This window comes from Thermomyces lanuginosus (assembly GCF_041956635.1).
Source record: "Thermomyces lanuginosus strain ATCC 200065 unplaced genomic scaffold VTN49scaffold_24, whole genome shotgun sequence".
In the NCBI taxonomy this organism is placed as follows: domain Eukaryota; kingdom Fungi; phylum Ascomycota; class Eurotiomycetes; order Eurotiales; family Trichocomaceae; genus Thermomyces; species Thermomyces lanuginosus.
This window is the reverse complement of record NW_027192358.1, coordinates 644,917-668,452: the sequence shown is the minus strand read 5'-3', so window position 1 is coordinate 668,452 and position 23,536 is coordinate 644,917. Positions and strand designations below refer to the sequence as shown.

At 48.2% G+C, this 23,536-nt stretch overlaps 6 protein-coding genes across 6 annotated transcripts; 2 read left to right on the top strand and 4 right to left on the bottom strand.

Moving 5' to 3' along the window:
• Positions 1-1,396: 1,396 nt before the first annotated feature.
• On the bottom strand, positions 1,397-2,289 carry VTN49DRAFT_2169 (uncharacterized protein; the record flags this gene model as incomplete). The annotated part of the gene is made up of 3 exons (XM_069409864.1): positions 1,397-1,822; positions 1,883-2,170; positions 2,221-2,289. The coding sequence occupies 3 exons, from the start codon at positions 2,287-2,289 to the stop codon at positions 1,397-1,399; spliced, it is 783 nt and encodes a 260-aa protein (XP_069269926.1).
• Positions 2,290-5,035: 2,746 nt separating this feature from the next.
• VTN49DRAFT_2168 (uncharacterized protein) lies at positions 5,036-6,020 on the bottom strand (the record flags this gene model as incomplete). The annotated part of the gene is made up of 4 exons (XM_069409863.1): positions 5,036-5,493; positions 5,550-5,756; positions 5,818-5,886; positions 5,945-6,020. 4 exons carry the CDS (start codon positions 6,018-6,020, stop codon positions 5,036-5,038), a joined length of 810 nt encoding a protein of 269 aa, XP_069269925.1.
• Positions 6,021-7,239: 1,219 nt separating this feature from the next.
• VTN49DRAFT_2167 (uncharacterized protein) lies at positions 7,240-8,835 on the top strand (the record flags this gene model as incomplete). Its single annotated transcript, XM_069409862.1, has 3 exons — positions 7,240-7,319; positions 7,378-7,617; positions 8,187-8,835. The coding sequence occupies 3 exons, from the start codon at positions 7,240-7,242 to the stop codon at positions 8,833-8,835; spliced, it is 969 nt and encodes a 322-aa protein (XP_069269924.1).
• A 769-nt stretch (positions 8,836-9,604) lies between these two features.
• On the bottom strand, positions 9,605-17,726 carry VTN49DRAFT_2166 (uncharacterized protein; the record flags this gene model as incomplete). The annotated part of the gene is made up of 4 exons (XM_069409861.1): positions 9,605-10,438; positions 10,496-16,957; positions 17,012-17,425; positions 17,499-17,726. The coding sequence occupies 4 exons, from the start codon at positions 17,724-17,726 to the stop codon at positions 9,605-9,607; spliced, it is 7,938 nt and encodes a 2,645-aa protein (XP_069269923.1).
• A 2,614-nt stretch (positions 17,727-20,340) lies between these two features.
• On the top strand, positions 20,341-21,183 carry VTN49DRAFT_2165 (uncharacterized protein; the record flags this gene model as incomplete). The annotated part of the gene is made up of 4 exons (XM_069409860.1): positions 20,341-20,395; positions 20,446-20,674; positions 20,739-20,757; positions 20,812-21,183. The coding sequence occupies 4 exons, from the start codon at positions 20,341-20,343 to the stop codon at positions 21,181-21,183; spliced, it is 675 nt and encodes a 224-aa protein (XP_069269922.1).
• A 1,294-nt stretch (positions 21,184-22,477) lies between these two features.
• VTN49DRAFT_2164 (uncharacterized protein) lies at positions 22,478-22,982 on the bottom strand (the record flags this gene model as incomplete). The annotated part of the gene is made up of 2 exons (XM_069409859.1): positions 22,478-22,772; positions 22,828-22,982. The coding sequence occupies 2 exons, from the start codon at positions 22,980-22,982 to the stop codon at positions 22,478-22,480; spliced, it is 450 nt and encodes a 149-aa protein (XP_069269921.1).
• Between the last annotated feature and the right edge of the window lie 554 nt (positions 22,983-23,536).

Below are 23,536 nucleotides of genomic sequence, written 5' to 3'. Positions count from 1 at the left end.
GGAACTTTCTCTCGGGCAGAGCAATGCTTCACAGTTTGTCATTCCTGAAACTTGCAATCAGTATTGTTATACCAAGTGTTCACCATGAGGAACTTGGAGTCCCGAAGGTCAAGGTTCTGCAGTGCCGTGGTCGAGGCTGACTTGACTGAACAATTAGACTTTCCTGTTTGAGTTAAGTGGTTAACCCAACTGGTTAGGGTTACGCATAATTTGCTTAATCATTGGCTCAAACCCTAATTTCACGCTTAACTGGACACCAACCCTTGTCAGCACATAAGCGCTGTTCGGCAACAATTTCCGGCACAATTTCTGTTGCTTAATCGTGGGATTTTGGATATCTACTGATTCATTCAAGTTTTATGGGTATGATAATACGAAAAGGTCTAGGCTGTAGCGGCACCTGTAGTACTCTCTGAGCAGAACTGGAGGCAGCCAGGCCCGCTTTGAAATTTGAACGATTTGAACAGAGTATCGACTGGAAAGCCATAGCCGAGGGTGATTTGGAGTTAAAACTGCATGGTTTAATGCATGACTCAAATCCCCTGTCCTTTCCGTTGTTCCAAGCTCCAGAAATAGAAGGTACTGCGAGAGTACTAATTCGAGGCGCATACGATTTCTCCAGCTGCGACATCGCTGCGAATGTCGATACTACCGTTTAAATATAGTCTATCAAAAACCAAAGACGAATTCCAGTATAAAAGTACCATGTACCATTATCGATTGTAGTTTAGGTGGTGGCAATCCATAAGGGTTAGGGTTAGGGTTATAGAAGTGGATTTGCGTCTGCGCGGACCATTATTAGAAAACCACGAACTCCGCAACAGTTGCTCCAAGTTCTTTTTCCTCGCCTTGGGTACCTTCGATAGTAAGGCTGACTTCGCGTGTGTGAAAAGGTTGATCCAGCAGCGCAGCGGTCATAATTTCCATCCCTGACCTTCACCTCCGGAACTTCTTCTGGATTGAATGGAGAAGAAATGTCAACATTATTAGCTTCGTAGAGAACTGCAACTTTGTCTTTGCTATCCAATGGACAACCGTGAATTACGAAACTCTGGGCTGTGGACGAGCCCCAATTAATCTGGAACCCTGAGATATTCGTTGGTTTGCCAAGATCGAAAGTGACAGTCGCACTTTCGGGCGTCAATGGCTGCCAGATTGTCGCATTCGAGCCATCGACTATGCTCATTGGATAACGGCAAAAGACCCAGGGCTGATTTGGAGGGGTAGTAATGGGCCTGCATTGTGCAAGATTGGGTTTGCCATCGTAGAAGAAAGGCTTTATATCGGGCCGTCGCGTCGGTGCGGTCAATGAGTCGCCTGCACGCAAAGTATACAAGCCGTGGCTTCCGATGCGGAGTGTCACGGGAACGTCATCTGTTGGGGAAAATAGCCGTCTTCACGTAATCGTAGTTATATTCAACTGAATAGAGGTGTCGAAACTGGCGCCTTGCCATTTGATCCCTTTAATTCTAACGCCCTGTGGAATTTGTGGCGACAGGATGGGATCAAGGTACAGGTAATTGTGATGCCGTCTCATACCGGTTAGCCCATGTGTGAAAACTTGTAGGAAGCCTCCGGCTCCGGTGAGGAATGGGAACGCAGGATACAAGCCGAACGGAAATACGGGATTGGAGTCATTATCATCTTCGGGTGCGTCAATTGCGGTTTCACAGAATTGATAGAATAGGCGGCGAAGATATGGCGCTGCACTGCGAAGGAGGTAAGTGTACGACGCGCACCCGCTTTCCTGAAGCTGGGCTTCCGAAATTGCATAGATGGACCAAGTCATGGCGGGGCCATCACGGGTGTTTACGACAGAGTACTCCAATAGTCTGTAAGTAAGATGAACACCAAAATGATCGGGAGAAAAAGAATAGCATACATATTCCATATCATTAAGAGCATGCTCTTCACTCACTCGATAACCCAGCGGATAGTTCATCAAGACAACGCTGGCTTGTTTTACCGCCCAGTCACCTTGCATGCCATCAAATTTTAGGGTGATGTTGTTGGGGACGACTGGGATTCGCATTCTGTTTGCAATATCGGACCAGTTATGTGGAATTGGTTGATTCAAGATTCGAGCTGCCGTTGGCGCAATGTCTCCTATAAGTCTTTTTATGCCTGCATTTATGTACGCGCCATTATTTTTGAAATAGGCGAACTCATCCTTAGATGGAATTAGAGACAAACGTGCCACAGGAAGCGAATTTATCTTACCGGCTCTCCCAGAAGATTCGTCTCATACTCATCTGTAATTTTATTATAAACAGCATACGCAACGAACATGTCTGCTGCATTCTTTATCGACGGCCAGCCTCTCTCTTCAAGCCAGGAAATATTGCCATTGCGCCAACGCGATGTCGGTATTTAGATGGTACTGATAATCTTTGCAGACTCCAGTCCCTGTGCAATTTCCGAATCGCCCGCTAGTCCATGGAAATAAAGCACCTGAATACCCATATGACATGGCATTCTCGATTGCCTGCGGCAGACGGCGAGCTCGATAGTTATTGATGGTAGTGGCATATTCCGGATGCAGTGCCAACACGCTCGGATATACCCAGGTTTCCGCGTCCCAAAACACAAGGCCGGGCGTACGAGTCACTGGAGAGGCCACCGACAGTAACCGAATTATCGGTCACCCCTCCATCTTCCCTTGGAGAGGGAAAATTTGGTCGACAAGTGAAACAGAGACGCTCTCACGCTCGTTAGGAGTTCTCGATCATTTGATATTTCAATGTCTGCGGCCAACCAGACTCTATCCCATGCCAGGATATGCTCCTGAATGAGCGCATCCCAGCCAGCGCTCTTAGCCGCTAAGGCACTGTACTTTGCTGTTGAGAGGTTTCTGTTCGGGAAGGCATCGCTGGAAGAGATACCCACGAATTTATATATTGTCACTGGCTGATGTTTCTTCAGAGTAAGATCCCAACTCTGAGCAACCGTGCGGAGATTGCGCGACATCAAAGGAGATGATGTCGCATCTCGTCTTGAACATCGAACTTTTTCCTCGAATTCTCTGTCATGGCCTTGAAGCTGAACGGTGGAGAAGACGTAAGCGGCTACATTCTCAATCCCCCAAGGTTTGACGCTTTGACGCTGGTCCAGATGAGATTGTTCTCTATCTCCACTGCTTTGTCGCCGAAATGCGCTCGCACAGCTCCTGCACCGTCCAAGATGTCAATTACAGTGCAATTAATATCGTCAGTAACTGATAGGTCCAATCTCACGATGCCGACGCTGGGCCGTGTGCGATGTGCTAGGACTGTGTAATTCAGTTGATATCTCACAGAGTGATCAGATGAAGGCGACCATGTGATATTAGCGTGAACAATGCCGTTCCTGATCGACAACGACTGGTAAAAGCTCTTAACAGTGTTTCTGTCCACGCCTGGGACATAACCGTGGCCATCACTGGTGACTAGAGCTAAACCTGTCCAGTCTGGAATCCCGCCGATGACAGATTCACCTCCCTTTTTCAGATTGTCAGGGAGGAGAACATGTTTGGCCGGGCTTGCAAATTCCAAAAGCCCGCAACCGTTCCAAACGTTGCTCTCCGGTGATCTAGCGGCCATGCTGAGTGTTTGTCAGTGCGCAGTGTAACACAGCTGTCATATCAGCTTATTCTGATTCCTACAGTTCTGCTCATATTTTCCAATGCTGCCACGTATATCCAGTATCCGACGCCTTCGGCTAAGAGTCGTTGACCGAAGTAACCATCAGCCACATATGGGCTTGATTGATCGTGATTTGGTACGAATTCCGCCGTCGTCAACTCCCAACTGCATAAACTACCGTCAACGTAAGTTGACTCTATGGTCTTGCAGCTTCGGTCGTGAAGTGGCTGAGAGAGAATATGTGCTGTTATTTGTTGCCATGGCCATAGTCTCCAATTGTGTCCAACGATGAAGGGAACTATAAGCAGGCTAAAAATAAAAAGGCTCACCATAGCAGTCACCGTGCCCTGATGCCAATGGCATGTTATAGGAAGATATCATGATCGTGAACACGGGCCATTATACTTGTTTTGAACTGCATGTGATTTCAGTTTGTTAACTGCCTGATATTGCCGACCGGTGAGTTGTTCGTCGACCCTGGACACATGATTACACTAGCCTAGGAATCATGAACTCCGTGGGTACTGGCACAGAGCAGTTTAATATAAATTGACGCTGCATGATTAGCCACTAGCCGTTCCGTGGCATCTTCGGTGTGCGTCCAACGTCTAATTAAGCTGCGGATGAAGAATAGTGCCTTTGCTGGGACGTTGAAAGTGGGCCTCAGATCTCCCCTGGGGCCCCTAAGGGTGTTGGGGGCGTAATGAACTACCTGTTACCATCCCATCAGTCATTCCACCGCCCCATAGGAACGACACGGAAGCCCACGGATTCAGTAATCCACACGAAGATGTAACTCAACGGGTCCTCTCGTATGAGATACGGGACATTCTCGCAGAACGTGAGTTGTTAATTCCGTTTGCCTGCTCCATTATTGGTAGTAAACTAGCGTATGAGGATGGGTGCTGAGCTTTTATCGTTGCATCGAACCTGGCCGTGCCTTGGCACACGAGGAGCTCCCGTCATTAAGCACTTGTACGGATACGATATCAGTAATTTTTACATCGATACACAGTACCTATTGTTGACCTATACAGTACAGTATTGTATTTATTACATTTCCGGTACTGTAATGCAGAATCCCATGCTATAACGAAAGTCTCGGTAACGAAAGTGGAGATTGCTAACCGAATTTCGTTATAATCTGATGAGCACGTACTACCCAGTCCGATATTCGCATGCAAACGAAAATCCACCAAACGGAAACATCTATGACATTCCCCGGGAACATATATGCAGAAGAGTAGCATCACAGTGTGGTTCTGGTCACAGGAGTGATTACTGTCTGGACGGATCACAGATAACTACCTGGTAGTGCCACGGGAGGGTGCAAGCGTTCCCGCTGTGTTGGCAGATGATTGTGGTACAGATATCAGAGTAAAATCTGAAAGTCCCACACTATCCATGTACTAGCTTCAAGCCGCATCTGCAATCTCTCGGAACATTGTACTGATCTTTTTCAGTAGTGCGTGACCTCGCGGAAAATCGTGCCTAAAAAGGTGATGAATCTCCTTTGCCAGCTCCGGTGTGCATAGTGCTAATGTGTGGGCACCGTTGTTGTGCGCATCACCACTTTCCGGGCATCGTACATGGAGAGTGGGCATGTCAATCAACGTTCCATGAAACTTAACGTCATATCGGGCCATTCCCAGAACCCCGTCTGTGAAGAATGGAGTGCCATCCGCCAGCAGTCTTGTCTGAAGAGATAGTACCTCTTTCTTGATGGCCTCTGCATCTGGAATATCTGCAGCTTTGTGGAAAGATTTTCGAGCCCGTGTTGCGCTGGGTCGTAGGAATTCGTCCAATGCCTCCTTGACGACTGGGTCCGTCACTGTATCGACATCTAGTGCTCCCTCTTGCACGTCAATGCCTTCTAGTCAGAAAACCTTCAGTGGGCTGATAGAATTGACGAAGCAAGTGAATCGAAACGGTCGCTCTGTAGGAGCTTTGAACGGATGTTTCTCAGCGTCTGAACAAAGGACTTGTGCAGCCAAAGCGGCACCTGCGGAGTAGCCAAAAACTCCATTAGTTCAAGAATGGACTCTTCCGCCTCAAGCACCGACTTCGCCGATAACGGATTGTAGTGACCAAACAGAGGCAAGTCAGACGCAGCAGTTGTGTACAGTGACCAGTTACCTGAGTTGAGTTCAGCTCTTGCAACACATATAGGATTGATCGTCCCCGTAGTTGCTCGTACCTTCGATATGCAGGACAGTCCCTTGGACAAATTCAAAGTCCCTATCACTCAAATTGGCACGGATTGCCGCTGGCATCGACTATCAGCTGATTATGTTGCTGCCACACTCTAGTGTTACTCGAAGTACCTGTCTGCAATTTGAATATCTTGGATGGTGTCAATGCTAGTGCTTCACAGAAGATAGGGAGGATCACATGCCTCATTGTTGGAGCCTCTTCCATGGAGACATAGGATCATCATTTTCCCTTTAAGATAGTGCCCATAAACAGATCTCTGTTTCTGTAGAATCTCTTGTCTTCCCGCGAAAACGTGAACTTCTAGTCTTCTGTTATACAAGTCTGCGAAACCTATATGCTGTTAATTCCACGATTCCGGTGACATGGCTTCACCTATCAGAATTCAACCTCGACTCCCGCCTGGAACACAAACCCTGCACAAATATTACAGCAGAAAGTCTGAACATTTGTCACAACAGGTATAGCTGGTGGCCATAGTGGTATATGTGTCGTAGGTATAGATTAAGTACGGAGTACGGTGGATCTGTTATGTACATTTGGAAAGAACAATTTCGAAGTCCGGACGAGTTGACAGATATCTGTTCATGAGCATACACAGCTTGATTGGTACTGTATTTGTTCATTGCTGTAATTCGGCAAGAAGATAGTGACTCCGGGGTTGATACTGCTCTCGAATGTAAGTGATCAACTCCGTAGATTAACCTTAGGTATCGAGTAATAGTTGTAACTATCGACGACAGCAACCGGCAAGGTGTAGGTGGGCCAGGCGTCGCAGTTGATAGCTGACCCGTACATACGAGTTCCGCCTGTAAATACTCGTACCGTTAACTTGAAGATAGCCCCCGTCGATCTCATCTGAATTCTGCCGAGAGCCCTTACTTGGCAGCCTGATCTTCAAAACCCCTGAAATATTCGCCGCAATATCAAATTAGGTCTCGGATATTATCCTGCGCCGGTCTAAGTCAACATTTTCAGTAAAAGCAACAGCTACCAGCAGGTGGCAGTAGTAGTAGTTTGTCACGTGGGAACCAGAAATCAAAAGCAATGGACGAGAAACAGAAAGAATAAGCCTGCCGGGTAATACGGGGTACGTGGACGTTGTATCCCAGCCTCTCGGGCGGTCAGCCATTAGATATATCCTGGTTGCTTCTTGTCTGACGTCTATTATTGGGACATGCCTACGAGCAATGCCATTTAGTACTCAGTCATCCTAAGCCTTGTTAACTGATATGTATCGCAAGTTCAGACAGGAAGTAGAGCTCAACATCTAGTCATGGAGGTGCTTCCACTGCTAGATACTTGATACGTGATTCTGGGAGTCATACTTTTATTCCCACTCACTGCATGGTGTTCAACTTGGCTGCAGTCGTTTCCGGCAAAGCCCTTCGCTGGCAGGGAGCCGCCAATGAAGCCATATTTCATTCCATATATCGGTCATTTGTTGCAGTTTCTAGATAATCCGGGGGAGCTGATGCGGCGATGCAGGTATGTCTTATATTTTCACCACCTAGAGCAGGCATCACCGTATTCCGATTTCCAGCAGGAGAAAATATCCCTCCACACCGTTCACGCTACAAATTCCTGGAGCCAAATTCCATGTTTTTAGCTCTCCGGACACGGCATTTGACATCTTCACCAAACCACGCAATTTCATCTTTGAACCTGTTGTGGCTTCAATGATGAGAAACGGCCTGGAACTAAATGGAGAAGATCTCCAAAAGTTCGTTGTTCCGCTTACTTCAGATCGAAAGGATCCAAGTTTAACACCAGCACAGCGGGAATCGTACGTCTTCACGCAACGGAATCATGTACTGTACCTGAGATATCTCTCCGGTAAGACCTTGACTTCGATCATGCAAGTGTACCGCGAAAACTTCCTACGTTTAATGAATCATATGATTCCAGTAGAGAAGGGGGCAACAAAGTCATTGAATCTACACAAAACGCTCAGCGGCTTGTTTTCGAGATCTCCTGTGTTACTTTTTTTGGGACCCGTGTCCACCAAATTTCCCCTGACATTTGGTCTCATTAGGATTCGTTCAACAAGGCTGCTCATATTGGAGTTCGCTCCCGGGCGTCATTTTACTTGCGTCCATGGACCCTACGAGGGAGGCGTCGAATGCTTCAAGCATTCGACAAGTGGTGCAACACTGAACTTGAACCTTGGCCTGAAGAGGTCGGACTTTGAAACGAGAAATGGGGAATCAAGCTTAATTGGGAAAGGGAGAGAATGGCACGAGGCCACAACATGACTCTTCGCGGTCGGTCTGCCGCTCATGTTTCGTTCTTCTGGGTGTGAGTTCCTTGTTATAGTATGATTGGCCTTCTTGGAAGGGAGCTGATGAATAATAGGATCATCACAAATGCAGCTCCTATGCTAACATGGACGGTTACGGCCCTGTTAACGCATCCTGGATATCTACGCGAATTTCGATTCATATCTGAGCGATACGTATCCCATTCGGATTCGAAGGACCTCGAATTTGACATCCCAGGCTTCTGCGCAGAGCCGTTCATTCAGGGAGTTTGGAAGAAAGCTTTAAGACTAGGTGTAACTAGTGCACTAGCGAGTGTTGTGGCCCAAGACTTGGAAACCGAGGGCTATTCCGTGAAAAAGGGGAGCGTCATCCTTATGCCCGTCCGAATTATGCACTTCGAACCAGATGTCTTTGAGGATCCCTGGACATTCAATCCTTGGCGTTGGGTGTCTGCCAACGAGCAAACGACAGGATTATCGTCTCCGAAAGCTGGCAAAGCGTCTCCTGAACAGCTGAAACGTCAGAATAAGAGCCTTCGGCCTTTCGACGGTGACACTGGTGTCTGCTCCGGCCAGTTCGTTGCTGAACAAGTCATGATGGGTGCGGCTATCCTATTCTATCTCTTCGATTTCAAGTCTGAACCGAGACAGGAGATTCCTCGGCCGAATTCGAACCCACGAGGACAGGGAGCTACGTATCCATTGGTAGACCCCAAGGTGAATATTACGCGGAGGAATGTTTGATGCTAAATAACTACTCATATCTTGCATCGCATTCCATGTGTTGAGACTCTGGCTGTATCCAAAGTCATCTGACGTTGACTTTCCCCTGTTAGGGGAGGAAATCTGTTGAACCTTCATACAGATTGCATCGGGCCCTACTTCTAAGGTCGCCTTCCCGGCCGAATAATCGGCCGTAGGCGCTCATCAATTCCACTGCGCGACAATACGGCTCACAGCCTTCATTTACGGAAGTTTCGATCGCATTTTCCAATGATATTCATACAGTAGATGGTTCGAACCTCACCTGCGGTGAAAGGACGCCAGCAAGTGCTCTAATCACGTGGCCGCGAAAACCTTACCCAATACAAAAACACCCTAACCCTGATATCAGAACGAAGAGCGTTCTGAAGATCAAACTCGGGACGCGAGAAAATACTCTGCAATATTCGGAATGTTGATCAAATGTTTCTGACGACTGACAATATAAAATATCGTCACGTCTGTTCATCGATCGCCGTACTATTTGTGGAAGTAGTGAACTGTGTTACTCCGTACTGTTGCATGTATACTCTTCGTGAAGGGCCCCTGTTCCAATCAAGTCAAGCAGGCGGATTTGATTGTAGAGACGAAAATTTCCATGGGAATGCACTGAGGTTTGGATGATTGCTACTCCGGATTAGCTTAGATAACAGTATTAATAGTAGTGCAATTTCATTTCGTGTGCCCTTAACTATAAGTATTAGTTTCTTGTCCTCAAGCATGGCAGCATTATCGTCAGATCAAATCTAGATCACACTTTGACCAACTTGCTTGAAGAAACAATCTTCTCGCTGATCGTCGCCAAGCTGTCCGTACCCATGATCTCTAGCAGCGGAATCTCCGAGCCTAAGTCTTTCACCACCCACGTACGGAACTCCATAGCCACAAGGCTGTCCACACCATTGCTGCTAACACTCTTGTCCGGATTAATGTTGTCAAGGGGAATTGCCAGTAACGAGGCCAGTTTGTTTCTAATTGCGTCTCTCACAATGTCGATGGCTTCGTCCTTGCTGTTGGCGTAAGGCAAGGCCATAACCGCCTGCTGGGCAGGGTCGTCGTCCTTGCTATACCGATGAGAGATCAATGTGGTGTTCAAATGGGTGAAAAGAGGGTAGCCAAGGTAGGTCAGCGGAGGCAGACCGCGCTGACGCAAATGCTCCGCTGTTGTTAGACATGTAACCAGCTGAGAGCGCTCGGGCCCTTCCTCGCTCTTGTTTCTGGGATCAATCACATATTCCACGAGCGCGTGAATTTCCTCCTCACGAATGTATTCGAGTATGTTAGCTAGTGTTGTCATGTTCTCTCGGTGTTCTGCCACGTATCCGACTGACAGCACCGTGCCCAGGTCAATGCTCGTGGCCGGCAAGTTGTTTAGAATGCGATGTCGTGCCAGAGCGTCCTGATAGGTGTTTCCAGCTGCATAATTGCCTTGAGAGCGGTTACCTAACAATCCGGTTGCCGATGAAAGCATAACAAAAAAGTCCATGTCTCGAGGAAGATATTGATGCAAGTTCCAGGTTCCCTGAACTTTCGGGCGAACCGCAGTTTGCCAATCTTCGTAGGTCATATTCTCAAACAAGACATCCTAAAGTCGTTATTAATACCGTTGTCAAGCACGGAGTCAAGTTGACGCATGACATACCCTAATAACCATCGACCCCTGAATACAGCCCTTGATTGGTGGCAAGGTGTTCGTAACCTCCTCAACAACGGCTTTGACACGATCCGCATCGGTCACGTCACAAGCGAAGATATGAGCTTGACAGCCCTTGCTCTTCAGGTCATTAAGAGTCTGTTGAACAGGCTCCGTAATCCTGCCAGTCCGTGATAGAAAGACGAGATGCTTGGCTCCCCTGGAGGCCATCCACTGACCAATGCTGCGGCCGATGCCTCCAAGGCCACCGGACAAAACGTATGTGGCATTGCTCTCGAAGTGGTAGTCGCGTGGCCGCTCCGGAACGATTGGAACGACGTCTGTCGGCGATGGCACAAGAATGATCTTGCCCATGCCTCGGCCGGACTGTAGCAGGCGAAGAGATTCTTCAATTTTCTCGTAGCTCTTGACCGTAGTTGGTTTAGCTTGCCCGATTTTACCCTCGACATACATCTGCACAGTTTCCTGAATCAACCGCCGGATGAGGAATGGTTTGTGTCGCATCATCAAAGGAAGTTCCACGCTAGCCATCATTGTCTGACGAAGGAAAGGTGCTAACTCAATTCGGCCGCCTCCTTGAGAGTCCTTCTTGCCAATCTCAATGAACCGGCCAAACGGAGCCATGATGTCCCACGACCGGCGGAGCGCCTCTCCAGAAAGGGAGTTCAGCAGCACATCGACGCCACGGTTATTAGTCATACGCATGATACCCTTGGCAAAACTCAAGTCTCGACTGGAGAAAATGTGATCTTCAGGGATCCCATACTCGTTCACCAGAAGGGCCCGCTTCTCAGGCGACGACACCGTGGCAAAGATCTCAGCACCGACATTCTTTGCAAGATGAATAGCAGCTTGACCAACACCGCCTGCCGCAGCGTGGATTAGTATAGTCTCCCCTTTGGAGAGTTTCGCAATATCATAGAGGCCATGGATGACTGTCGCGTAGACGCACGGTAGACCGGCGGCAACCTCGAAGCTCATACTGTCCGGTATCTTGACCACGTTCTGCCACTGCACACGGCCGTACGTGTGGAAACAACCAACAGCTTCCGAACCGCACAAATACACGACTCGATCGCCAACCTGCAGGTCAGGAACTGCGGAACCTACACGTGTCACAACGCCGGCAGCTTCATTTCCCAACGAGTAAGCATTGTGCTCGCCCATTGCAATCATCACGTCTCGGAAATTCAGGCCCACAGCCTTGATTTCGATCTCAACCTGGTGTTCTTCTAGTGGTTCATAATAAGAATCATCTGTGACAAATTCGAGCTTATCCAGCATGCCCGGCGCTGAGGTGCTCAATTTCAGTGGTCGACCTGCTTGGCCGAGTGGTGTCATCTTGGGCGTTGGACGAGAAAACTTGGAGCTCAAGAATTCATTTGACAACTCCGAATCGATCAATCGGCTAGTCAGAATGGCGCCGTCTTTCAGGAAGTATTCTGCATTTCGTCGACTGCCGCTGTCGCTTTCGACAAATTGACTTTCGAACACACGGAGTATTTGCCTGGCCATGTCTGGAATTTCTGGGCGAGGATCTGCGATGGACAATGAAATCAGATTGGCGTCGTCGGCGTCTCGCTCCCACCGGATCGTTCGCATCAAGCCATGGATCATGCCCAGAGCTGGCTGCTGCTCGAAATCCCCAGTGACCCAAAGAATCCCTGCGGCCGTGTTAAGAAGATGTCTTATGTTCAAGTATTCCTCCTCGCTAAGTTGTGATAGGAGCTCCCGATCAATCTCAAGCAAACATACGCATACAGTCTTGAGAAGAGACTTCTCTGGCAGCAGAGCTTTGTAATCTATCGTTCGCAAAGGTATGTTTCCGATCTTTCTCTGCAAGCCGTCCTTGACGGCATCAATCAGTTCAGTTGACGTTTGATCAGAAATTATGATCAGAACTTCATCCGACGTAAGCTTCCTCCCACCGTCCCTTGCCGTAGCCACGAACAGACTCTGATAATGTATGTCTCGGTTTTGGCGATCCGGGAACTCTAAGTCAATGCCACCGAACCCAGCGTCACGAAGGTAGCTTTCCCATTCCGTGACCGAAACCCATGGACTCCAAGCTCTGCTGGGTTCAACCCCTTGCCACCATCCAGGTAGCTGTCCAAACGCAAGGGGTGACCATAGGAAATCTTGTCGAACACCTTCCTGCAACAGTATCTTGCCACCAGGACGTAGCAGAGCATGTAGATGTGACAATGTGTTTTTCAAGTTGGAGGTCGTATGGACGACGTTTCCGGCAACGACAAAGTCGTAATGGCCAGTTTGTAGCTCCTGACTGGCAGGGTCTTTCTCTGCATTGTAAGTTTTGAATTCCATGATGTCTGCCCAAGGGCGGAATCTCTCCTCTGCCTTCTTGAAAAATCCTGCAGAGATGTCGGTGAACGTGTACTGAATTATGCGCGAACTTTTGGCTGAGAGTCTTTGTTTATCGTTCAGAGGGCTGAGCTTGTTAAGCATTACCGCAGTGGAGGACCCAGTTCCCGCCCCAACCTCGAGAATACGTAGGTTAGTTGAGTTGTGATACACATGATCCAGATACTTATTGAGCAGGGCAGGGATGTCACCGAGTCCCACAGCTTCATCATAAACACGGTCAAGCAAGTCGTCGCTGAACATTACTTCCAAAGGATCAGATTCTCCTTTCAAGAAAGGAACGATATGGTTCCCCATGCGTATGGCAAGAGCACCGTCGCCATTGTGTTCTTTCACCTCTTCGAAAAGTTTCTCCTTGGATTCTGCGTCGTGAGCAATTTCTTCAAACTGTCTCTTCGTAAGGTGGATGATTTGGTCCTTTTCAAGATTGTCCTTCTGGTAGACGAGCCAGTCATAATACCGACGAGCATGCCCTTCTAACTTGCTTGCATCAAAGTCCGGAGGAAGCTGCCTCAGCGCATCAGTCACTTTCAGCATCACGGCCAGCTGCATCTTGTTCACCCAATAGAGTCTCGTCGCATCCGCCTCCGGGGAAGACCGTTGCACCGTCGAGAAAGACGCCTCCGTGAGGAAGTTGACATCGACTGGCCATACAACAGTGTGACATAGTTCTCGTTTCTGAACCTCGTTCGCCGCGTTTGATTCTAGGGGCGTTGTTCGGAGACCTTGAATAGACACAAGTCCTTCTTCGCCACTCTCGTTCCAGACAAGGATATCGGACTCATACTTCTCGTATGCAATCATCGTAGACCGCCCGTAGCCCTTGAATTTTGTGTTGGGAGTCGATTGGATGGCAGAGGAAAGCCAGATCTCCTTGACGAATGTGGGAACAACAGCATGATCAAGGGAGTTCTTTCCGAGGAGATCCAACAGCGATAGAAGCGAGTGGTGAAACATGCTGTCCATGGTGCTGGGATGTATGAGGTGAGGATGCAGGTGTTGCTTGGGCATAACCTTGGCAATGTCAGGTATTGTAATTGTAGCGGCTATCTCACCACGACCATTGCCGCTCCCCTTAACATCCCCTATATTCCGGAAGAAAGGTCCGAATTTGAGTCCAGTTGTGGCCATTGTGTCGTACAAACTGTCTATTTCCATAGGAGATTGGCATTGGTAATATGTCGATTGTAGCAAATCACTCCAGCGCTTCGCTTCATAGCTCGCCTCCCGGCCATTGTCGATGATGGTTGGTTTGGTATCATACTCAATGGATATGTATCCAGTGCAGTGCTCAACCCAGTCGTCCCCAACGGCGTCATAGGACGAAATAGAGAAGCGGTTCCATATTGTGGATGGCCACATGCTCGCCTCGTCCATTCTTGTGACTGACAACATAGTTTCGACTCCGTCTTTGGTATCGGGAATGATAAGAGCGCGCTTTATGGAAATATCCTTCAGACGGAAACCCTTGACCTTTAGTGTCGGGTCTGCAATCTGACGGTGAGCTTCCACCGCCATGATGATGAAGCCAACACCCGGATACACAACGTTATCTGTGACAACGTGGTCACGCAACCAGGGTTGCTCACTCAAACGAATAATGTGTCGCCAGCGAGGAGCTTCAGAGTTCCAGTCGTGCACTGGAGCACCGAGAAGATCGTGCCGTGGGTGTTTTCTTAACCGGAAGTGTTTGCTCAGCCGACTTTCATGGATGATACGCTCGCTGTGGTCAAAGCTGTATGACGGGAGATCTACCAGCATAGGAGGTAGGTTCGTGTTGGAGAATCCGTTAACAGCTGCGATGTTAACGGGATATCCACGGCTTGCTAGCGTGCCTGCTGCCGTAAGGATCACCTCAGTGTTTGGATTATTCCTGTCGAGTAGGTTCAAGTACGTCACTGAGCTCCCTCTAATTTGGGTTGCCAGGGTCTCCTTGATAGCGCTGCGCAGAGAACCATGAGGTCCAACCTCAAGGATCACATCAACGAGGTACTCAGTGTCGGCGTTGAGTCGGAGGGTGGGCTTCTGCTCGTCGCGCTTGTAGCCCAATCCAATCAGAGCTTCGGAAAATCGTACCGGGGAAACCATGTTTTCAACCCAATAAGGTGCGTCCAGCAAGTCATCTTTGACAAGGTCTCCTGTTACGGTCGAAAACATCAAAACATCCCGGAATCTCAGATCGGGTTTCTCTGTTGTCAGGTCACCCATGCCATCAAGGTATGTGGTGGCAACTTGTTTCATATGTCCAGAGTGATACGCATTGGCCACGTTAAGTTTTCGAGCGAAAACACCGTCTCTGTCTAGCATAGCCTTCAGTGCATCAATTTTGCGCTCGTCTCCAGAAACAGTGTGGTTTTTAGGGCTGTTGTAGCATGCAATTGTCAACTCGCCCGGCAATTCGCAATTTACTTGGTCCAGGTATTGTGTAAGGGCATCCTCGGACAAACCGACAGCAATCATAGACCCCTTAACGTCCAGTGGCTTCGCAGACGCCACTCCTCTCCAGTACCCAGCCTTCCAAGCAGCCTTGCGGCCCAGTTTTCCAGCAGCGTAGGCTGCTGCTATCTCACCAGAAGAATGGCCGACGACGCGGTTCGGGAAGATGTTCCAGCTAGCCAAAAGATCTACTAAAGCAATTTGGAGAGCAACACAGCACGGATGCGACAATGCTGGAGAATTGACGCGTGACTCCTCCTTCGGTTTCATAAGCTCATCGGAAAGGGACCAATCAGCTCCAATAGATTTCAAATACTCTGACGCTTCATCAATGCTTTGGCGGTAGACGGGATACCTCTCCATGAGTTCTCGTCCCATGGCATACCACTGTGCTCCCTGTCCTGTGAAAACATATCCAATTCGAGGTGTGTTGCCTGCTCGAACTAACGGCATGCCATCTTTTGAAGCCAGTTTATTGGCTAGACCAGAAATCGAGTCGGCAATGCAGAACGACCGCCAGGCGAAAATGGAGCGACGCTCAGACAAGGTGAAAGCAAGACTATCAAGGCATTCCGGCTCACTGGGCCAGTTCCGGAGGTGAGGCTTCCGCAGATAATCGGCCAAGTTGATTGCATTGCGACGCACACCATGCTCATCAAATGAGCTGAGAATAAACAATCGTTTCTTTGGCGAACTGAGACCATTGGCGCCGTTGACTCCATTGGTCCCGTTGATTCCATTACAGTGCTCTCCGTTGACAGCGCTTCCGTTAACAGCATTCCCATTGATTGTTGACTCTTCGTGCCCTTTCGGTTGCTCGTGGCGGTCAGAAAGCCGCTGCAGAGCAATTAGTTTTGACGCAATATCCTCTCTAGTTGGCACCTTCCTCGAAGTATTGTGTCGCGCGGTCAGGTTGTGAGATTCGAGATAGGACAATGCATCGTCCAGAATCACATGGGAGTTGGTCCCACCGACACCGAAGGAATTAACAGAGATTCTCCTAAGTCCCTCTGTAGGCCATGGAGTATTTTCCAACGGGAGCTTGAGATTCCACCGTTTTAGAGGTATCTTCGGATTGGGCTTCTCGAAATTGGTGTTAGGAGGTATGATGCCTGATTCCAAGATCAAGACAGCTTTGATGACTCCAGCAACACCTGCCCCGCCTTCCAAGTGGCCGATATTGGTTTTGATCGCACCAATGTATAGCGGGTCATCTGGACTCCGATACGGTCCGAAGACCTTCGCAACGGCACTAGCTTCTGTTGGGTCTCCCGCTTGAGTGCCGGTGCCGTGGGCTTCAAGCATTCGTGTATCTTTGAAGTCCAGACACGCATTCCTATAGACATCCCGAATCAATGCTTCCTGTGCAGTAGCGCTAGGCAAGCTGATGCCGGCCGTTCGCCCATCTTGGTTGACTCCTGAACCGCGGATAACAGCACGGATGGTGTCTCCGTCGCGAATTGCGTCCGAAAGTCGTTTAACGATGACAGTACCCACACCTTCTGCGCGTGCATACCCGTTGGCCCGATGATCGAAGCTCCAGCACATTCCGTCCGTGGATAAGAAACCATGATGAGCCATTCCAGCAATATCCACCGGGTTCGCCATATAGTTGACCCCAACAACGATAGACTTGGGAAATGTTAACTACCTGGCAACTTCACGTGATTTAAATTGCTCACTTACCATATTACTCTCACCAATTTGCAGGCTAGTGCATGCAAGATGCAGGGCAACAAGGCTGCTCGAGCATGCCGTGTCGACGGTCATGCATGGACCCTTGAGGTCATAAAACCAACTCACGCGCCCGGAAATGATGGAGTTCGTGGTACCCTGGGGCCTATATTTCAGGGTTGTTTCCGTATCCATGCCCAATAGAGTAGTGTGATCTACATTGAACCCCGTCGCATAGACAGAGGTCCGGCTGCCAACGATTGTTGCGATTGGGATACCAGCATTTTCTAGAGCATGATAGGTGTTCTCCATCACCAAACGTTGCTGTGGATCAAGGGCATACAGCTCGGTTTTGGTGATCTTGAAGAAAGGGGCATCGAAACGAACGGGATCCTCTGCGAGGAAGTTCGCACCTTTGACAGGAAACTATGGCTGTCAGTTCGCAGAATGCTTATCAAACTCAACTCGAAACGATGTTGGTGAGGAGCAAGGTTCATACCGTTCCTCCATGCTCCGGATCTGGGTGATAGTGCGCATGAAAGTTGATACGATCTGGAGGAAACTCAGACTTCTGATGCCTTCCTTGCAACAGCACGTTCCACAAATCGTCTACGGTTCTGGCATCCCCTGGGAACCGCGCTGCCATGCCGATGATAGCGATGGGCTCCTTGGACATCGTCTTCCCATTTGCCATGGCCGAACTAGTAGTTGAAGCCAAGTCCGACATCCTGCACGATGTATTGATCCGTTGTCTGCATCTCTCTGTGAATTTGCCTCTTTAAAACTGAATGGACTTTCAAGAGATTCGTACCTGATGATTTCCTGATGGATTGTGATGACGAAATCTGCAAGCTGTATGACACTAATTCGTTTTCAGGAGAATCTTAGCCTGGCGTGCTAATTATAAGAGAACTGACGAGTCGTAGTTTAAAGTATTACTCATATGCCCTGTTATCTCCTTGCATTATATCCTTAGCCTCACGCTCTCTATGAGATAGCCATCAATTTCCGTACACGCACACCGGTGCGTCAAATTTCGGTAGTTGCATCCGCGAATCCACCTCGAGCTTGTTTTCTCGTTCTATTTCAGCCTCCGTATGGAAGTTCATAAGTTGCTTTAGTTCCGGATTACATCGTGAATTTACGCGTTCCATGATTAGTTCTCGCTCTTTGCAGTATAGCGTTCTTCCCCTCCTGTTTGCAACTTCCTCTGTGGCTATTGTGCTCATGGCCGCAGGAACCAGGCGTGTCATACACTTCCTTCGTAACGATTGTAACCTATCAGTATCATAATGCTCCCCGCTCAACAGACTCATCTTCCGCTCGGATTCCACATTGTTATTCATTTACGGCGGAGGGTGGGGTCCATACAGCTTTGCTAAGCAGTCTACAGAGTAGTTCCATCGCAGGACGTGCTCAACCACGTCATATACTCACAACAGAGGTCCTTCCCTAGGTGAGTGCGGGGCACTAATGAGGCGAGATCAGATGATACCCCAGATTCCAACGTGTTCATATGCATTAGCTCAGTAGAGAGCCCTGATACAATACATGATAAGCAATAGGCGGGTGGCACTCATACGGCTTATAACACTGATCCAAGTGGAAGCCTGGGAAGAATAGAAATGAGGCCGAGAAAATGGAAGGGAAGAGGAGCATATCAAGCCAACGGGAGGAGGGGATTGTGCACAAGACCGAGTCGTATTAAGCACGACGAGTATCAAGTCCGTAATGTTGGTGCTTCGGTTCTGTAACAATTTTCACCGAAGGAAATTCTTTGGCTCACAATGCACCCATACATTTAGGGTTTTTATTTCAAACCCTGTTCATGACAGCGCGATTGCTAAAGTTACTGTTGAATTCATGAATTTGAATGCGAGGATTGAAATCTACTTCCGAACATGCCTACTTCTCCTCCTGTTACGCGTACATAATGGAGGTTCGTGGAAGCATTTCACAGTTTCGAAGTCGAAGCTCCACATAATAGGTTATACGGCGAATTATCAGTGGTGTTACAGAATGGCCGTGGAGTCATCTTCAATCTCTTCTTTCCTGTTCTATGGCAAATTTTCGTTCAATACCCGGCGGACCTACCGCACAGCTTCAGTAATAATGCCGCCGATTTTGCAGGGATTACTGCACAGAAAGCGCTGATCCTGTCCTATGTAATATCCACCCCATGTAAAGGCATCGGCCGGCGTAATCATACACCCTTCACCAAATCATGCTGTAGGTGCTTTGATTGGCCATTAAGTATCACCAAACTCCGAGCTTTATATCTTGGCATCGACGTGCGAAGCTCCCTCCAGAGTCATCCTGTGCGGAAATGCTCTGAAAGGGTACTTCTCTATGATGAGCAACTACCCAACAAGTTGGAGATGTCATCTAGGAATTAATCAAATTTTTGCAAAGGTGAACTCTGGGGCCGCGCACCTATGCACGGATCGCACGCCTTGACGATGTACTCCGTATTTTGTCCGAATGCAACGGAATACCTTTGTAACGAATATTGTGCTCAGCGGGCGGGACGTACGGTATCGGATACTGTATTCGATATTTTGTAATACATATGTACCCACCTGTCATGTCGTATCGTATCGTACATATTGTAATACAGAATGGCCTAACTGTATTCATTTCATACTGAGGGAGAGATCGAGCAATACGGTGCTCAAAAAAACAACGTCACGTGCGATCACTAGGAGACAGAACTGCCGGCCTAGCCCAAGGATGTACAAAAGTGCACTCAAAGCGGTGTACACGATAGGAACTCGCAAGTTCCTCCTTGTGTACGAGACACACACTAACACACTAGAACAATGATAGACCAGAGTGGCACTTGCAAATGCACAAGAATGACAATTTAGGAACCTCGCAAGGCACTTCCTAAATACACGAGAAAACACACTATCTGCCCCTTATTCTCCAGAAGGAAAAGACACACTCACGGGGGGATGTGCTAGTGATAAGGCAACTCCTGCCTCCCCTCAGCTTCATCCCCGCTCGATCAGTCAGAACAACTAATGCAGTGAGAAACATTAAACGGAAAAGAATAACTCCAACCTCAACAAATAGCAAAGACAACAGACCCAAGACAATAGGCATAACCCTCCAGCGCATCTATCAAGGTGCATTCACCAATCAAGTGCTAATATTCCTCCACTGTCCAGGCAATACGATGTCTGCCTGGAATTCTTAACTCCGATAATTAGCCGGCAATTGTCATCAACGTGAAAGCAACTGAGCAGGCCATCAACAACTAGTTCACATAAATAACGCACAAGTTGCTCACTCTATCAATTCTGGACCATGAGCCGACGATACGCATAGTTAATTCAACTATGGGAGAAACAGAAGGTCCAACAGCTACAAAGCCCATCGTGCTTCACACCTATCGTAAGCTGTCTAATAATTTTCGAAATGCAGCAATGGCTGATCCAGAGAAGCCCTTGGTCCAAATCCATTGAAAACTGCAATTGTTCTAGAAGAGCTCGGATTACCATACGAATACAGATGGATGGAGTTCGACCAGGTTCATCAAGAGCCTTACATCAACATCAATCCTAACGGACGGGTGCCAGCTATCGAAGATCCGAACACAAACATGGTCCTCTGGGAGTCCGCCGCTATCAATGAATATTTGGTGCAGACGTATGACAAGACGCAAAAGCTTTGGTGTGCTGAAGGGCCAGATCATTTCTATATGAAGCAGTGGCTGTATTTCCAAATGTCCGGCCAGGGCCCTTTCTATGGACAAGGTTCGACTTCTGCTGGCCACGTGGTGATTGTTTCATACTCCTAACAGTTTCTAGGCGCATGGTTTCTTTTTTAGACACTATGAATACTTACCGTCTGCGGTTTCGCGTTACCGGGGTGAAATTCGGCGAATAATCGGAGTAATGAACAAAGTTCTAGCGGACAAAGAGTATCTTGTGGCAAACCGGTGCACTATTGCAGACCTAGGCTTTATTCCATGGGATGAGCAAGTCCACAATATCTGCGAGGGCCAAGAATGGTTACAAACGATAGAGCAAGACTATCCACATTGGTGCGCATGGAGACGTCGGCTCCTCGCTCGTCCGGCTGTCCAGAAAGTGCTGGCTGACAGGGCAAAAGCTCTGGCTGATGCAGGTCCAAGCACTATACCGAAGAATTGGGAACGTGAGATGAAAATAATCAAGTAATTCTCTGCGGTGGCTTATAATCTACGTGATTAATCAGCCCCGAACACATGTATGTTAGCTATATGGAATATATCTCCTCTCTGTGCATAAACATCAATTCGGTAAAGGAGGTCGTTCAGCTTTTTCCCGTGCGAACCGTGCTCGAATCTTCTCTAGCTTCCCAATGCCCCTTGCAGCATGCCATTTGGGTGTGAATCCTTCTACATGCCTCGTTGGATCGCTTTCATTGAGCCAGGCCACAATCTCATCCACGTAGGACACTCTTTCATTCATTCTAGCATTCATCATTCTCGTTGCACCTCGGGCAGCCAGCCGCTGTTTGTAGTGCACTCGCATGGCCTCCGGACTCGGCAAGCTGGCTCTGCCTGAAAAGACCACAGCAATTGCGATCGCCTGGAACTCGAAGAATGTAAATGTAGAGATGAAGAGGGAATTCCGCGAATGCCAAAGTTGGGTCAGGAAGATGGGATATGTCCTTGTGAAGATTGAGTGTACAATTTCCATCACGCACGAGCACTTTCTCTGGATGGACATCGGTAGAGTCGTCATCTGCATGAAGCTCAGGAAGGAATGGATAGGTAAAGCGGTATCCAGAACAGACAATGATCATATCGATATCACTCAGGACGTCCCATCTTTCAGCGTAACGGTTCCAGGCATTGTACTAACGTTCTCAGGATCGGCATTGTTCTGTTGCAGCAAATCAAAGGACGCAATCTCTCCGATTCGTTGACAGATTTCCGGGATGAAATCCAGCGGAAGATCAAAAGGCGTACCTCGACCAGATTGATAGATTTTGTGCACAATCGGACCCAATTCGCGAGCTATCTCTGTCGACGACGTCCCAGCATCGACCAGTAGTACAGTCTCGATTTGGACTACCAGCATATGAGCTGCAGGCAAGAGCATACAGGAGAGCTTACCTTCCCTGCATATGGTTCGGAGCGACGATAGCCCTTTGAATGTTCAACTCGATCAAGATACGCCTCGCGTCATGCGACGAGGCCAGGAATGGCAGGCAAACGTGGTACTTGGTAATGGCCATTTGCGACAACGACTGCATCGATTTCCTACTCCTAAATCAATAACTGTTGCCCTTAATGTCTTCTCGGCCAGTCCTTGCCCATGTCCGACGCAGCAAGCGCTAATTCTGTTCATTGACAGATTCATGCCTGATAGGAGCTAGAGTTCCGGTTGAGAGCGCCCATTTGTTGCCTTTCTTCTCAACTTTGTAAACATTTGTTCGATAATGTACCCGATCTCCTAAACCAAATTTTGATGCCGCCATCTGAACTTATTTAAATATATTGCGATGTGTGGTCCATTCGCTTGGATCTTCAGGCTTGTCAGGCGAGGAGAAAGCGATTTCCCACAGCCATGGATGACCCTTGATCTCCGAAGAAGTCAACGAAAAATTATTTGTCAAACTATCATAATAGGCTTCTGGAGGTGAATATTTAAGGACTTCTGCTGGAATAACGACCTCACCGTCCTGCTTTTCTTCATATCGAGGTAAGAGTGCCTGCGCTGTTTCCAGCGGCTTGGTAACAGTGTACGGCGGCTCAACTGGCTGTCTTTCATCATAGAACCTTCAAGTTTGATCAGCCAACTTAGTTTCGTGAGTTCGAGGGCCGATAAACCAACCAAACACCGCCTGCTTGCTCGTTCCGTTCAAAAACAGTCACCTCCAATCCTTCATGCAACAAATATTTTGTTGCCAGAATACCACTTATTCCGGCACCGATGACCGCAACTGAGTGAACCCCAGTTAAACGCTGTTCTTTCTGATTCATTGTCATGATCACAGAGGACCATTAATTGTCTATTGGAAGAATGTTCCGTTTCAATTGCGCGTGTGCGGGACATGGAAGCTTATGTAACTCACTCCGCAGTTGCGCTGGCTAACCGACTGTGATTTATTGCACGCAGCACCTGAAATATAGATAGGTAGTCCGTCTATCATCGATCAATTACCATAGGAATGCGAAGTTTAGGCTGCGGCCTATCACCCCGTAATGTCTCAATGACTCAATCTTCTTCATATCCGCAATTGGCCTGATACTTTACAGAGAAGTTTTTTTCCAATAGGGTGCGGCCTGTTGAATGTTGTAGTCGAACTCGTACCATTCTGGTGATTCTATTTGGTGTTGACGCCTAGGTATTGTCACGTATGAAGATTAGTACGGAGGCTCGGTCGACTCTCCTCGTGTGGAACTGTAACGGAATACGGTAAGGAGTACAGAGTATGTAATGAAACTCGGTATAACGAAACAGTTGTAAATTTCTCCGTACAACGAATTCCAACAGGCGCCACTTACGTAATCCGACACTAGACGGAACACACCGCACGCGA